At 51.7% G+C, this 15,931-nt stretch overlaps 1 protein-coding gene across 4 annotated transcripts in view; it reads left to right on the top strand.

Annotated features, from left to right (window-relative positions):
• Positions 1–15,931, top strand: part of CMIP (c-Maf inducing protein) — a 269,517-nt gene that overhangs the window by 217,300 nt on the left and 36,286 nt on the right. For all 4 annotated transcript variants that reach the window (XM_054452582.2, XM_063654131.1, XM_054452584.2 and 1 more), the window contains 4 exons: positions 489–551; positions 3,914–3,994; positions 9,180–9,283; positions 10,995–11,099. In XM_054452582.2, coding sequence (XP_054308557.1) covers positions 489–551; positions 3,914–3,994; positions 9,180–9,283; positions 10,995–11,099 — 353 coding nt within the window. The remainder of the gene's footprint in view (positions 1–488; positions 552–3,913; positions 3,995–9,179; positions 9,284–10,994; positions 11,100–15,931) is intronic.

A 15,931-nucleotide genomic window follows, 5' to 3' on the forward strand; every position in this document is an offset into this window, starting at 1 on the left:
AGCTGGGATTACAGGGGCGCACACCACCACACTCAGTTAATTTTTGTATTTTTGGTAGAGACAAAGTTTCCCCTCGTTGGCCAGGCTGGTCTTGAACTCCTGACCTCAAGTGATCTACCTGCCTTGGCCTCCCAAAGTGCTGGGATTACAGGCATGAGCCACTGCGCCCAGCCAATTTTGCAAGTATTTCATGAGTATGAGTATGTTTTCATCAGGAAAAGAGGATTTCATCCCATCCCAGTGCCCTCTTCAGAAACATCTTGTTTTTAGGTGGTGACAAACCCACACAGACAGATATGGTTGTGGATTTTTGGGGGATTTTTTTCTTTTTTTCTTTTTTTTTTTTTGCTTTTAATATGAATGATGTGATGCAGGATGTGTTGCTCTGCATTTATTTTTTTCACTTCACAATATGGCCTGGAGATTGTTTGAAGTCTTTTTGTGGCTATCTACCCCACGGTTCCTGATACTTGTTTGTTGTGTTTCAGGCAATCGCTCCTTTGCTGGAAAACAACCACCCACCACCAGATCTCTGTGAATTCTTTTGCAAGGTACGGGATTGCTGAGCTGGGGCTGTGGCTGCAGGAAGTAACCTCCCTCTGTGTGCGCACACCAGGGATTGGGTTTGCACAGAAAGGCCGAAAACCTGGGCCCCACCGTCTTGGGTCACGGTCCCAGTCACAGGCGGAGGGCATGCGCGGCACCCATTCTTAGGGCTACACCCACCTCTCTGCCAGACAGGTGAGAAAGAGTCACAAGAGGAACATCTTGCTTTTCCTTGGAATCACTTCCCGGCTGTCTTAGGAGACAGGTTGCTGCAGATTTCCTGGGCTCCTGACGTCAGAGCTGGGTTATTATTAGCCAAGGTTCCTCTGCGCAGTGGCTGGCCCACGGTGGGGTGCGGCTGTGGGGCTTTCCCTGAACACGGGAGGCAGCATGGTGCTCCAGGTTAGCTTAGAGGAGCCGTGGAGCAGGGCATCCGCTGCCAGGCACCCGGCGCCAGCCTTGCAGTGGGATTCACATAGGACATGCCCAGGGCACATCGGGGACCAGGCGTCTCTCATTCCCAGAGCACATCTTCGCGGCTCAGGCCAAACCAGCACACAAACCTGTTTTGTTCTTTGCTGTGTGGTTTTTTTAGCGTAATAATTTTATGTCTTTGGAGAGACATGTTCTCAGCACTCCCCTGTCATACCCCTGCTGCCCCGCTCAGCTGGTCCTCATCCCTCCCCGCTCCCATTACCTGCCTCCTGCCTAGGTCACCCGCTGCCCTTTGGAGAGGCGTGGGCTGTGTCCAGCAGTGGGACCAGCCTGTGGGGTGGAACAGCAGGCCCCTGGGAGGAAAGGGGGCTGTGGTGCGCTTGATTTCCCTTGCCGCCCCTTCCCGGCCCCCCGCCCCCCGCCCCACGGGGTCCTCTGTGTATGTGTCAGGGGACGGGAACTTTGAAAGGGAGACAAGATTCTGTTGTCTTCCTGGAGTCTGGCTCCCTATCAGGATTCCTTTTCTAGCAATCCACACACCTGCTGGTCTGAGTGCCCAGGGTACCTGTCAGGGCCTGGAACGACCCCCACCCCCATCCTTAATGTGGGCATGTGCAATGTGTGCCCCAGGCCCAGGGAGTGAACGTCCACGAGCGTGTGTGTGTGTGTGTGTACTGGTGTGGATACACACAGGCCCCAGGCTCCTCGGGACACACAAGGGCCTTGTCTGCCCCCAGGACTCATGGGTATCATGTCCCCAGCAGAGTGGAGTTAAATAACCCAGTATCCTGAGAGAACGGTCAGCTGCTCCTCTGCCTGTCACAGCAGGTCACCTCCTCCATCTTCTGTCCAATTTAACCCAAACCTGCCCCATGCTTGCCTCTCAAGCTTAGGATTTCTCCCAGATCTCATGATTCTCAAAGTCTGGTTCTGGAACACTGCATATTTGTTGTAGAACAAGATACACTTGCCTCACTGTGTTTCCTACCTGAGGCTTCACTTGCCTCACTGTGTTTCTTACCTCAGCGTTCCTGGTAGCACAGTTTGGAAAGGGATGAGGTAGAATAAGCTATCCTTTTTGGCATTCTTTGCTATAATCCTGTGTGGGTGTTTCAAAGAGGGCCGTCTGCCTTTTGGAGGGAGGGGGGTCCCGGCCATGTGGGATGCTTCTTTGGCTATTTTCCCTCTGGGAGTTGGAGCCCAGAGAAGAGAGCTTGAGGGGACCAAAGCCTCCCGTGCTGCGTCCGCTCTGCCAAACTCCTGCCAAATTCCAAGATCTGATGAAAGTTTATTCATCTTGCTTTCTCAGGGGAGCCCTGATTTCTCTTATCCCAGGTCCAGCATCCTCATCCGGGGGCCGGGTGGGTGATAAATGTGTGCAGGACACGAGGGAGGGGCTGGGCCTTGTCCGCACAGCCTGTAAAGGGCTTCCTTTCCAATCTAAAAAACAGAACACCACGCTGGTGATGAATTGGGCCTGCAGACTGCCACCCGCGTGCTAAAGCTACCAATTGAAGAGTCACAGAATTTTCAACACCCTGGTGTTCAAATGCCAAAGCCCTCATACTATCATACCCAGTTTCCAAGGTCTTTCAGACCAAACATACAGAATCTTAGCTTAACAAAAGTCTCATTATATATTAAATAAGGACCATGTCAGAACACCTATGTGTACCATCTGAAACAGTCTCAAGCTTTAAGGTCAAAACCAAACAGAAAGCAAACAAAAGCTCTCATCTCGTCTACTTTTTTAACTCCAAAAAAAAAAAAAAAAAAAGAAAAAAAATTTAAGGCTATGGCACTCGTAAGTATTTCCCCAAATGAGTTCAACACACTTGTCCACACAAACATCTACATGTAGATGTTACAGCAGCTGTATTCATGACCGCCAGAACCTGGAAGCACCCAAAATGCCTTCCAGTGGGTGAATGGATAAACTGTGGAACAATGGAGTGTTACTCAGCACTAAAAAGAAAGGAGCTAGCAGGCCACGAAGAGAAAGGGGGAGCTTTAAATCCATATTAGTTAAGTGAGAGGAGCCCATCTGAAAAGGCTGCACGCTGCATGATTCCAACTACAGGACATTCTGGAAAAAGCAAAACTATGGAGACAGTAAAAAGATCGGTGGTTGCCAGGGGTTGGGGAGAGGGAGGGATGAATTGGCTGAGCACAGAGGATTTTTAGGGAGTGAAGCGACTTCCTGTGATATTACAGTGGCGGCTCCAGGACATTAGACATTTGTCTAAACACCCAGAACGCACAGCACCAAGAGCGAACCCTAAAGTCAGCTGTGGACTCTGGGTAACAATGATGTGTCAGTGTGGGGTTCTCCATCGTAACAAATACCCCACAGGGTGTACGCGCTACATTTGTTACACTGCACGCTCCTCTGGGGAGGCGTGGGCTGTGTCCATCAATGAGACCAGCTTGTGGGGTAGAAATGCAGGCACCTGGGAGGAAAGGGGACCGTGGTGCCCTTTATCCCCTGCCCAGGGAGTCCTCTGTGTGTGCATCAGGGGACAGGAAAGGGAAACGGGATTGTGTTGTCCTCTTGGGCCCTGTCTCTCCACCAGGATTCCTTTTCCAGTGCCCCACATGCCCACTGGCCTGAGTGCCCAGGGTACGTTTCAGGGCCTGGAACGCCCCCACCCCATCCTTAATAGGAGCATGTGCAGTGATAGTTGGAGAGGCCGTGCGTGCCGGGGGCAGGGGGTATCTGAGAAAGCTCTCTACCTTCCTCTCCATTCCGCTCTGAACCTAGAACTAGCCCCCCTCCAAAATAAACTCATTTTTAGAAAGCAGTGCAACAGTGTTCATCAAGGGAACCCAGGCACCCACAGCTGGGCTCACTGTCCCCAGCCCTGCTAGCAGCCACGGGCTGTGGTCAGAAAGTTCTTAGGCCCACAGTAACTGTACCCCACTCTCTCCCCAGCACTGCAGAGAGCGGCCCCGGTCCATGGTGGTCATCGAGGTGTTCACCCCCGTGGTGCAGCGGATCCTCAAGCATAACATGGTGAGTCGCCCCACCCCAGCACCCAGACCCCAGCGCCCAGAACATGAGGCCCCGTGCGTCTCCCCGGCCTTTTGCGTTGGCACAGATTTGGGGAATGTGGTTGGCCCAGGGTGACAGCCAGGAACTGGGGTTGAGATTCTGGTTAAGGACTTTTGGGGGTTTTGTACAGCTTGTCCTCCATTATGGCAACAGGAGGAATCTTTTTGCAGTACCTAAGAATAACAAAAATACCGCAGCTGGAGGAGAAGAGGAAAGCCTCCCGGGAAGAATAGGCCCAAATAATGTCTGTAGATATCCCGTCCTCAAGGACCCAGAGCATGACTTCGCACTCCTTTAGTGTGGGCTGCGCACAGCGAGGTCCTTCCAGAGAGCACTGTATGGAAGGGTGCAGGAGTAGCCTTGCAGTGGAGAAACCAGACACATGCGGCCTCAGCCAGGTGATCAGGGTCAACATCGACAACAAGCCAGTTTGACAGAATGTTCCCTTGACAGGACGTATAAAAACGACGCTTGACTTCTATGGTCTTCCTCCCAGTAACCCATCACCCCATTCCAATCATGAGAAAAACATCAGACAAATCCCGACGAGGGGACAGTCTGCAAAGTACCTGGTCAGTCCTCCCCACGGTCAAGGTCATCAAAAACAAGGAGATTCTAAGAAACGGTCACAGGTCGGAGGAGTCTAAGGGGGCGTAACGACTAAATGTCATTTGGGGCTCTCCATGGGATCCCAGAACAGAAAAGGGACATGAAGGGAAAACTGAGGAAATCTGAATAAAGCGTGGCCTTTAAATTTTATTTATTTATTTTTTTTTTGATTCAAAGGCAGGATTTAATTGCACACTTACAGCGGGCGGGGTGCTTGTAATTTGTGTAGCCGCTTGGTGTTCCTTCATCATTCCAGGGACAGCAGCAAATGTCATTATTTGCCCTGTACGACACGAGGAAACTGAGACTTAGCTAGGTCCACTAAGTGGCCACAGGAGCCACAGGTAGGAATAAGAATAACATCTTTTTGCAGATGTTTATTTAACACTTTCTTGGAATCAAGAGTGTGGTGCTCTTTTGAGTGTATTGTGTTATTAACCCTTGTGCCATTCCCGTGACACCTGTGCATAGGAGGAATCTGGGACCCAGAAAGGCAGGACAGGATAGGCAGGGTCTGATGAGCAGCTGTGGGTGGTCCTGGTGGGAGCTAAGGAGCAGGCAGCCTGAGGCCAGGGCCCATTCCCAGTCACATGTTGTACTGAGCCAGCCACCACCTTAGACTTTAGAGTCTCCTGGAGCACGTGAAAACAACTGAAAAAGGGTAACCACAAATCAATTCATTTGTGATGTAGCTTGCCTGTCTCCACACCATGTCCCTGAAGAATACTATATCACCTACAGCCCCTTCCCCAGTCAGGAATGGAAGTGTATGACACATGTGCTCCTCTACCCTTTCCATACTCATGGCAGACATCATTAATCAATTATAGCACTCTTTCTGTAGAGCCAGAGACAGCATCAGACTCTTTCTCCTCCTGCATTCCAGGCCACCACTACCAACTGAAATCGTGTTAGTACCGTAATGAACACTATGTATGTACCATTCTCTACCCTAAGCGATTGCAAACCGTAAATGAATTGTTGCTGATTTCTGAGCCCCTCCTAGATTTGGGGTAAATTCATTTCTTGTTTTCAGAACACTGGGGAGAGGGACACCCTGTACGGTTCTTTCTCCAGGACAAGGAGACTCCCCACTGGGGGATGGAGCGGGGTTTCTGCCTTAATTTGGGCACTCATAGTTTCAAGGAGGAGCTCTTTCTGGCTTTGGCCAGCTGGGAGGAAAGGGGCCCTATTTGTTAGCTTTAAAATCACTGCGGTGTAGTGTATGGAGTGGGCCATGCCATGTTGGAGTTCAGAGCAAAGGTTCTTCAGGTTTTCTTGTGAAGGACCTTAACTTGTCAATGGCAGAGCCACACCCCCAGGACATACTTGGCAGAGGAATGCCTCTTCAGGCACATAAACATTTTTGCATATTCCATGTTAGTCAGTAAACCATTTCATAAGTGTTCTTTGGGGACATCTGACTTCAAAGGGAAAAAATTCATAACTCAGACAGGCTCTCGGGGCTTCACCATACAACGCCTCTCTTGTATTTGGTTAGTTTTATGGGCCTGGAGTGTTGACCATGTAATAATTTTCTCTGTAAAAATCAGAACAGCTCCGGGCAGACCCAGAATTTATAGTATCTGTGGCAGTCTGGCGGAGAGTAGGGACCCTCAGCCATGAGTCCTTGCCTCACTTGTAACGAGTACCCCCTAAGTGATCCCAGGTGTCTGGGGATGCTTTAACGCAACCAGATCCCACCTTGCTCTTCGCCTCCTAATTACACACCATGAGCGGCAGCGTCAGAGAACTGTTGGGAGGACCGAGGAGGATCCGCCTCTCGTGTAGAAGAACAGACTGTATTAAACAGTGATTATGGCCATGCCAGGCACAGGAAGACCTGACCTCATGGAATCCTAACAACACAGGCGGTGGGCGAGAGAGAGCTTTGACATTTACTCACTGAATGCTCCCTGATGCTTAATGAGTGGCCACGGGTCAGCAGCACTGTTTTGGAGCTGGGGCTCTCAGCTGGTGTAGGGGGTCAAGTCTCTGGCTAAGGAGCGTACCTAGCCTGCCTAAGCCATGAGCCTGTTGGGGTGGCATGAACAGTGACTGCTCTTCACCCCAAATGCAGTGTTTCTCCTTAAGGAGGCACTCAGACATTTAGGAAACGGGCGGGAACGTAGCCACAGTGCTGTTCTGGGGATTTGGGGGCTCCCCCATTCTGAGTGCATCTCTTGCAAATATGTTATGTGCCCCCTTTCATGGATGAGCAAACTGAAGCTTTGAGAGTCTCAAAGAATGTTCTTTGCTAGACTGAAATAAAAACTAGAAACAAAAGGAAGTGGTTCTTTAGTATGTTCCTCTGGAGATTCAGTCCAAATAATTCGCCAACCTGCGTTCTGAAGAATGACCATGTATCTCTGTGCCCCCATGCCACTCGGAGTGTTCTTCTGGCAAATGAGGTGAGAAGACATGGCTGTGGTCCCCAGTGGACCACCAAGTAATCTGACCTCCAGTTTTCCAAGGGGAGCATATTTTTCAGAGGCTGCTGGATCCCTCTGTAAATGTTTATTTCCATGGAAATGACCTTGATTATTCAAAAATCTAATAGCTAAGATGACAGTTACCTTAAGTCTCTGTTGAAGCAGTTTACAAAATCATAAAACCCTCGTGGTGGAAGGGGGCTAGAGGTCACTTCTGTGGACGCTCATTCCATAGTGGGAACAGTGAGGCCCAGAGACAGACGTGGCAGCCCAAAGCCAGATTAAATACTTGTGAGGCAGAGGTCTCATTTTCTAACCCAGGAGGGAGGGAGAGAGAGAGAGAGAGAGTGAGAGAGTGAGTGTGTGTGTGTGTGTTTGTGTTCATGCCAGTGTGTGCATTTTTCTGAACTTGCTCCAGGGGCTCTGCTTCCCTCTTTATGTAGCAGGACAGTCCTAGCAGGCAGACGAGTGAAAGCTCCCCCTGCACTGTCTCTCACAAAGGACCCCTTTGACTCCACATGAAGAAGCCCCCAGCGGCTCTAGAAACTCTCTCCTGGGAGCCTGCGGGAGGGAGTGGTAGGAACGGGTTCCACTCAGAGCTTTCATGCCAGCTTCGGGGTCAGTTAGACCTGAGGGGGGTCTCTATTTCTGTTCTACAGCTGAGAGTCCTGATTCAGGCTGCAGTCTTTAAAAAACGGGTTCCACTGAGATGGGTACAGAGGGACAGGTCTGGAGACTCCAGGCTCCCCTCCGTGGTCAGTCACATCACTTTTATGGAGGGTCGGGGGCAGGACGGTGCTGCTCCTGACTGGCCAGACACAGCCCGAGGGGCTGGCAGTCCCAGCACCTCCCCAGCCCTGGCCACGACCCTGGGAATGAGTGTGGTGGCCAGATTCACAGGCCCCCTGTCTGGCCCATGCCTCTCCCTGCACCTCTGTTCTGCTCCTGGCAAGCCCCAAGCCCCCCACTGGGCTGGGCGCCGACTTCCTGCCTCCTGGCAGAGCTCTCTGTGCCGTGACCCCTGTCTTCCTGACACCTGGAAGAGGCTGAGCACGGCAGCCACCACTTACGGCCCTGGGCCGGCACAGGCAGGATCCCTGTGTCCTTGACCTGGCCCCTCGACAGAGCCCCGCAGTGGAACCTTTAGTTCCGGGGGGCTGGTGAATGGAGACGTGCAGGCACTGCTTTCCCTAGCGTGGCACAGATGGGGCCTCCACCCAGGGTGGTGTCCCTGTCCCCTCATGATAGTGACACATGCCAGTGCCTCCCCTGCCACTAACGCTTGTTGCCCAGGCTCCTCATTGCACATGCATGCCTCTTTCCACAGCAGCCTCTTACACACACACATCCATTCACACCCACCTCACACACTCACCTCCTTCCACACGCACCTCACACACTTCCACACCCACCTCACACTCTCCTCCTTCCACACCCACCTCTGTCACCTCTTTCCACACCCACCTCTCACCTTCCACACCCACCTCTCACGCTCACCTCCTTCCACATCCACCTCACACCTCCACACCCACCTCTCACACTCACCTCCTTCCACACCCACTTCATACCTCCTTCCACACCCACCTCTCACCTCCTCCTGCACCAACCTCTCACTCAACTCCTTCCACACCCACCTCACACCTTCCACACCCACCTCACACTCACCTCCTTCCACACCCACCTCTCACCTCCTTCCACACCCACCTCTCACTCTTCTCCTTCCACACCCACCTCTCACACACCTCCTTCCACACTCCACATTCCCCTCGGAAGCACCCTCTCTTGTCCCCCCAGCCTTTCTGGCTCTCTTTTCTCTTTCTCGTCTCATTTGTCTCACAAGTGCCTTTTGAGGGTGGCTTTCTCTACAGCCAGAAGCGCCTGCTCATCAGGTGGTCCTTCAGAGCGGAAGCACGGGTGTCGAGGTGCCGTTCTTTGAAGTAGACGCCACCTGTGCTTTCAGGAGGGTCGGCGTCTCCCCATTGCCTTCCACATAAGCAGCTCCAGGCAGAGCTGGGTCCCGCCCTTCTTTCTGGTGTCCTGACTGCCCTGGGCTCCTGCCCTGCCTGGCACCATCCCCTGACTCCCGTCCTCTGCTGTCTCCGCAGGACTTTGGGAAGTGCCCGCGACTGAGGCTGTTTACTCAGGAGTACATCCTTGCCTTGAACGAGCTCAACGCGGGGATGGAAGTGGTGAAGAAGTTCATTCAGAGGTGGGTCTCCAGCGCGACGTCCCTCTCTGGCCTAGGAGCCACTTTCCTCTCCGATCCTGTTTCCTCACATATCCATGGGGGGCTGTTGTGTAATTAAATGAAGACTCCCTCTATGAGGAAGCCCCTAGCCCACTGCACGGTGCCCGATAGGAACTCAGACACAGTGGACCTCAACAACACTGCTGTTTCCTCAGGTCCCACAACCCCTCGGGCTGTAGGTGCCACATGTTTAGGACTCAGTCCCACCCCTGGTGGTCCCAGAGCATCATCGTCGGGTGCTTGAACAGTCACCCCTTAAACATAACCAAGAGGAAGCCAAATGTTCTTGCTCTTACTCACTTTTGGTGCTTGGGGTTGGTGTTTCGGGGTTTTTTTTTGGGGGGGGGAGGGGGGTTGCTTTTGCTTTGTTTAATTTTAAATTTTCTCTCTGTGCTCCAGTTTCCTCATCTGTAACACAAGAACCATAGTACCCCTCGCTCAGTTAGTGTGATGCTCCAGTGAGTAGGAGACACAACACATGGAGAATGTTGCGGAAGTCTCGTGTCAGGCCAAGCTGTCATCATTCTTGTTCTTCTCATCTTTTTTGTTTGTTTGTTTGGTTTGAGATGGAGTCTTGCTCTGTCACCCAGGCCAGAGTGCAGTGGCTCAATCTCGGCTCACTGCAACCTCCAGCTCCCGGGTTCGAGCAATTCTCCTGCCTCAGCCTCCCAAGTAGCTGGGATTACAGGCACATGTTACGACTCCTGGCTAATTTTTCTATTTTTAGTAGAGATGGAGTTTCAACGTGTTGGCCAGTCTGGTCTTGAACTCCTGACCTCAGGTGATCCGCCTGCTTCGGCCTCCCAAAGTGCTGGGATTACAGGCGTGAACTACTGCCCCCAGACTCTTCTCATGTTTTAAGAACATCACAGTAACCCATTTAAACAAGTTTTGAAGCTACGTATTTCCTAAACATGCTCACTTGGAACTCACGAAGCCGTTTGAGGGTGGCTTTGTGACATGCCCTCATGCCAGAACCCTGGTGACGCCACCCAGTTGTGGTTTGCAAAATCTTGTCAGGTTAGGCCATTCTTAGTGACTGCAGCCTCGATGACAGCTTCACAGAAATGGTACAGGTGTTATCCTCAGGACCACCAAAATAGCCATGACAAGGAATAATTAGTGGCACTTAGTCAAAGTGACTATGTTGCTGACTCTATGCTAAGCCAAAATTACCCTCATCATTTTTCTTCCAAAGCAGGACATGTTTGAAAGTAAAGTGAGGTGTTAGGAATAATTATTCCCGAACCACCAGGTGTAAGCATGACTGTCCCAGGACGTATGGCCACCATTTGCTAGGTCTCTCTGTGAATTAGAAAATTTGGTCCTCACTGTACCCCACTGAGGAGGGGGCTGCTATCCTCATTTTATAGCTGCAGAAACAGGGTAGAGAGTTTAGGAGGTTTCCAAGGCCACTCAGGGGTTTGAACCTGGGAACCCTTGATCCGGAGTCCACAGCCGGGAGCTTTGCCTTCTGCTGCCTGCACGTGGCACAGCCAGGACCCAAGTCCTGGTGCCACCAATTGCAGTGAAGGCTCTCAGAGCCCTCCCAAGCGGTGCTGGCAGAGCGGGCAGCCCCGTGCCTGTGCAGCACCCCTCCCTTGTCCCCCTTCCCCTGTCCATGGGCCCCACTCCTGCAGGCTTCTCACCCTGGCCCTCTGCTTTTTTCCAGCATGCATGGCCCCACAGGGCACTGCCCCCACCCCCGGGTCCTGCCCAACCTGGTGGCCGTGTGCCTGGCTGCCATCTACTCCTGCTATGAAGAGTTCATCAACAGGTCAGTTGCTGAATCACCGCCACCCCGAGGGCTTGGGAGGGGCAAACTGCCACCCCCATCATGGGCAAAGTCACTAAGAACTGACCGGGCCGGAGAGGTGGAGTGGCTGTTTACTGGGCAGACCTCATGGTGTGTTTGCCAGTTCCGCTGGGCCCATTGATTCATGGGTCCAGAACCCAGAGATGCTGAAAAAGCAAGCACTGACTCAGCACCACAACTGCAAGGCTGTTAGAGCTGCATGGCTTTAGGGACAGATGTTTTCTGCTGAAGATCTCTCAGCACTGGAGAGGTATGACACACTGGTGTGTGTGTATGAATGTGTGCACATGGATATGCAAATGCATGTGTGAACTGTACACATACATGTGACTGTGTGTACGTGTGTGCACATGGAGGTGTGAATATGTGCTCGTGTGCTGGGGACAAGGGTTGACAGTAAGGTTTATCCTGTCTAGTCTTGGTTTTTAGAACACAGTCTTTTGCCCATGGTTTGCATGGTTTTATTTTATTTTTTTGAGACAGGGTCTCACTCTGTCACTTAGGCTGTGCTGCAATACAATGGTGCAATCATAGCTCACTGCAGCCTCAAACTTGTGGGCTCAAGCAGTCCTCCCACCTCAGCCTCCCAAGTAGCTAGGACCACAGGCATATGCCACCACTCATGGCTAATATTTAAAATTGTTTTTGTAAAGACAGGATCTTGCTATGTTACCCAGGCTTGTCTCAAACTCCTGGGCTTAAGCAGTCTTCCCACTTTGACCTCCCAGAATGCTGAGGTTACAGGCGTGAGCCACTGCACCTGTTTTTCTTGTACACCTGCTATGTGCTTGACACAATTTCAGTGCTGGAGAGTGAGCAAGATCGCAAATTCCATGCTCTCTTGGGGCTTCCATTGTACCAGGAAGAGATCATGTACAAGTAAATGTGCAAAATCATGTCAGAGGGTAAGAAAAACCGTGCGAGCAATAAAACCGAATGGTGGGGTAGCAAGTGACCGGAAGAGTTGGGGAGGCAGGGCCACCACTTGGCTTTGGAGCCTCCAGAAGGAAACTCCAAGACCAGGATTTGGGTGGAAGTGGCGTCCTAGGAAAGTAGTCCCAGGAAACACTGGGGGACAGGGAAGGGAGGACATCAGTAAAGTATGAATTAATAAGCAGGTGAGGCTGAGCACGGTAGCTCACACCTGTAATCCCAGCACTTTGGGAGGCCAAGGCGGGCAGATCACTTGAGGTCAGTTCGAGACCAGCCTGGCCAACATGGTGAAACCCAGTCTCTACTAAAAAAATATAAAAATTAGCCGGGCATGGTGGCACACGACTGTACTCAGCTACTCAGGAGGCTGAGGCAGGAGAATAGCTTGAACCTGGGAGGCGGAGGTTGTGGTGAGCCGAGATCACACCACTGCACTCCAGCCTGTGCAACAGAGTGTGACTCCTTCTCAAAAATAAATAAATAAATAAATAAGCAAGTAAGCAAGCAGGTGACCAGTCAGCTGGCATGCACTCCCACTGTGCCCCAGGAGGCTGTGCGGAACACACTGAGAGTTGCTCTGCTGAGAGTTGCTCTGCCGAGGCTGGCGGTGCTGGGGTAGTCACTCACCAGCTCCCATCCCTTGCTGGCTGAGGACTGCTCCTGGGATGCAGACTGATGCAGATGCCATTAGTTTATGGGGAACTTTCTGCAGTGACCTCTGGTGTCATTGGAGAGGGTGTGACATGCAGAACACAGTGGTCTCTGCTGCAGCCACCCAGTTGTTCAGGTGGTACACTACACAACTCCAAGGAGACCAACATGAGTCCAGACCCCACCAGAGCTGGGGACATGGCAGGAGGGTATTTCAGTCTTTTCTCAAAATGAAGGTGGTAGAGCATTCGGAGTCACTGAATACCTGTACAGGGGGGACTTCTCAAATATGCCATACTGCTGAGTTCTTGGGAAGGGGCAGGAAAGGGCATTTGATAAATCAGGGGCTGTTTTCTTGCAGCAGGGCATGAGAGAGGGTGACTATTTTAATGCCCTCAGCCTCAGGTCCCGATGTTCAAAGGGGATCATGTCCCACCTTGAATCACTTCCCTGATCAGAAAGAAGTGCAGGGACTCCAGGGGCCAGAATGTGGAGATGGGAGGCTGCTCATTCCCAAGGGCTTGTTCTGGAGCTGACAGCACAGTGAGGCAAAAAGAGGAGAAAACGGAAGCCAGAGGGTAGTGTCAGGCCTGCACTTTTGTATTTTTAGTAGAGATGGGGTTTCACCATGTTAGCCAGGATAGTCTCAATCTCCTGACCTCGTGATCCACCCACCTTGGCCTCCCAAAGTGCTGGGATTACAAGCGTGAGCCACCGTGCCTGGCCTACAGTATTTAAGTTATACCCAGAGTGTGCAGGAGCCAGCTCACGCGTTACATTTGGGAACACGTCCCTTCCCAGTTCTGTAATGATATCATATTGGTAGCTTGAAGTAGCTGTGGTGAGTATTTACACCAAAGAAATTGGCAAACACTGCAGATCAGGGCTTCTTCTTTTTTTTTGAGACAGAGCTTCGCTGTTGTCGCCCAGGCTGGAGTGCAGCGGCACAGTCTTGGCTCACTACAGCCTCCACCTCCTGGGTTCAAGCTATTCTGCCTCAGCTTCCTGAGTAGCTGGGATTATAGGTGTGGGCCGCCACACCTGGCTGATCTTTGTATTTTTAGTAGAGATGGGGTTTTACTTTGTTGGCCAGGCTGGTCTCGAACTCCTGACCTCAGGTGATTTGCCCACCTCGGCTTCCCAAAGTGCTGGGATTACAGGCGTGAGCCACCGCACCCAGCCAGATCAGGGCTTCTTTCTTTGGAGAGTTGGTTGTTAGACATTTACCAGCGTACCTTGGGTTATATGTCAATTTAAAAAAAGAAAGAAAGAAAGAAACAAAAGAGTGCCCAGGACCCTCCCAGTGCCATTCTGATTTAATTAGGATGACCCTGGCATCCGTTTTTGGAAGGAGCCTTGGGGAGGTGATATTTACGTTAATACCTCCTGGCTGTTCTCCAGGCAAGAAGCAGGAAGAGGGTGACCGAGGGAGAGAACCACATGGGCAAAGGCCTGGCAGTGATGGGTGAAGGTGCCATTCGTCACAGTGTTTTTGTTTTTGTTTTTTGGGTTTTTTTTTGGAAACAGTCTCACTCTGTCACCCAAGCTGGAGTGCGGTGGCGCAATCTCTCCTCACTGCAACCGCTGCCTCCTGTGTTCAAGCAATTCTCATGCCTCAGCCACCCAAGTAGCTGGGATTACAGGTGTGCACTGCCACACCTGGCTAATTTTTTTTTTATTTTTTTTATTTTTTTGTATTTTTAGTAGAGATGGGGTTTCGCCATGTTCGCCAGGCTGGTCTCAAACTCCTGGCCTCAAGTGAAATGCCCCCCTCAGCCTCCAGAAGTGCTGGGATTACAGGGGTGAGCCACCCTGCCTGTCTACAATGTTTTCGTATCTACGGGTCCTTGAACCACTACTTCAGAATCACCTGGACTGCTTGAAAATAGATTCCTGGCTGCAACATTTCTGGTGTATGGCCCAGGAGTCTGCATTCTAAACAAACTCCACAAGTCATTCTGCTGCACGCTGAATATGGAGGTCCCTGCAGGGGAAGACCTGAAGGAAATCCAGTGTGACTAGAGCAGAGAGAAGGAAAGGGAAGCAAAAGATGGAGTTGGAGAGGAAAGCAGTGCTGGGCCATGAATAGGCAGCTTCTCAAACCTCCTGGTGCCTGGGACTCTCTAGGGGTTGGAGTTAAAATGCAGATTCGGATTCAGCAGGTCTGGGGTGGGGCCTGAGACTCTGCTTGTCTAACAAGCTCCCAGGCGAAGCTGCGGGCTGGGGATCACTCTGTAAGTAGCAGGGCTGTCCTGGGTTTCAGTGGCAGAACTTTTATCCTGGGAACATTGGAGAGTCCACAGTGGGTCGTAAGTGGAGAAGGGACGTGATGGGATTTCAGTTCCATTCCCCTCTGGCTGCTGGTGTGAGGAGGATGGAGTAGGGGGCAGGCATGACCCTGGGGAACTGTTAGGTGGCTGTGGCAAGGAGATGCCAGTGTGGAGGCATGGCGAGGGTGAGATGGTGCCTGCTGCCTTGTGCCCACCCTGGCTTAGCTGTGTTGAGCCCGCTCGGAGCCCACAGTAGCTTAGGTTCCAGCTGATGCCATAAGTTTCCTGGATATCACCCAGAGAAGCACATTGCTGCCAACATGTTTCGTGGGCTCAGGTCCATGACGCCCCCTCAGCCAGTGCCTTCAAGATAAAGCCCGTCATGTCCTCTAGGCCGTCCACAGTGCTCTCGGTGGGCAAATGTACACAATGTACTCACACTGAAAAGAACAGACAACTTGACCCAGGTTAGCGTGGCTCTCTTGAAAATCACCAATCTGAGCCAAACAGCCTTGAAAATCCACTTTTAAAACCCAGCAACGGCAAACAAAGAGAAATGCAGTGTTGAGCAGTTGGGGAGCAAATCAGATCTGGACCAAAGAATTTAGGTCTCCCACCATCACAGACCACACACAAGTTGTTATCAACGATAGAATTCTCGGACTTTAGCCGATGGATTGTTTATTTCCCCCAGCAAAGCTGAAAGTGTAGTTATTAAACACCCTTGGTGGGCTCAGCTCAGGCTTGCTTCCTGGCATGTGCTGGATACATTCAGACCCTTCCTGTGCATGGGGTTCAAGTTCTGCACACAGCCCTTGGAGGGGCTATTCACGTGCCCCCTCCCACCCCTTCCTCCAGCTGCAACAATTCCCCAAACAGAATGCCAGCAGTGTGGCCCTATCCTCAAGCCTGGGAGCCCCTTTAGAGGCACAGGACCCA

Source organism: Pongo pygmaeus, chromosome 18, assembly GCF_028885625.2.
Source record: "Pongo pygmaeus isolate AG05252 chromosome 18, NHGRI_mPonPyg2-v2.0_pri, whole genome shotgun sequence".
Taxonomy (NCBI): domain Eukaryota; kingdom Metazoa; phylum Chordata; class Mammalia; order Primates; family Hominidae; genus Pongo; species Pongo pygmaeus.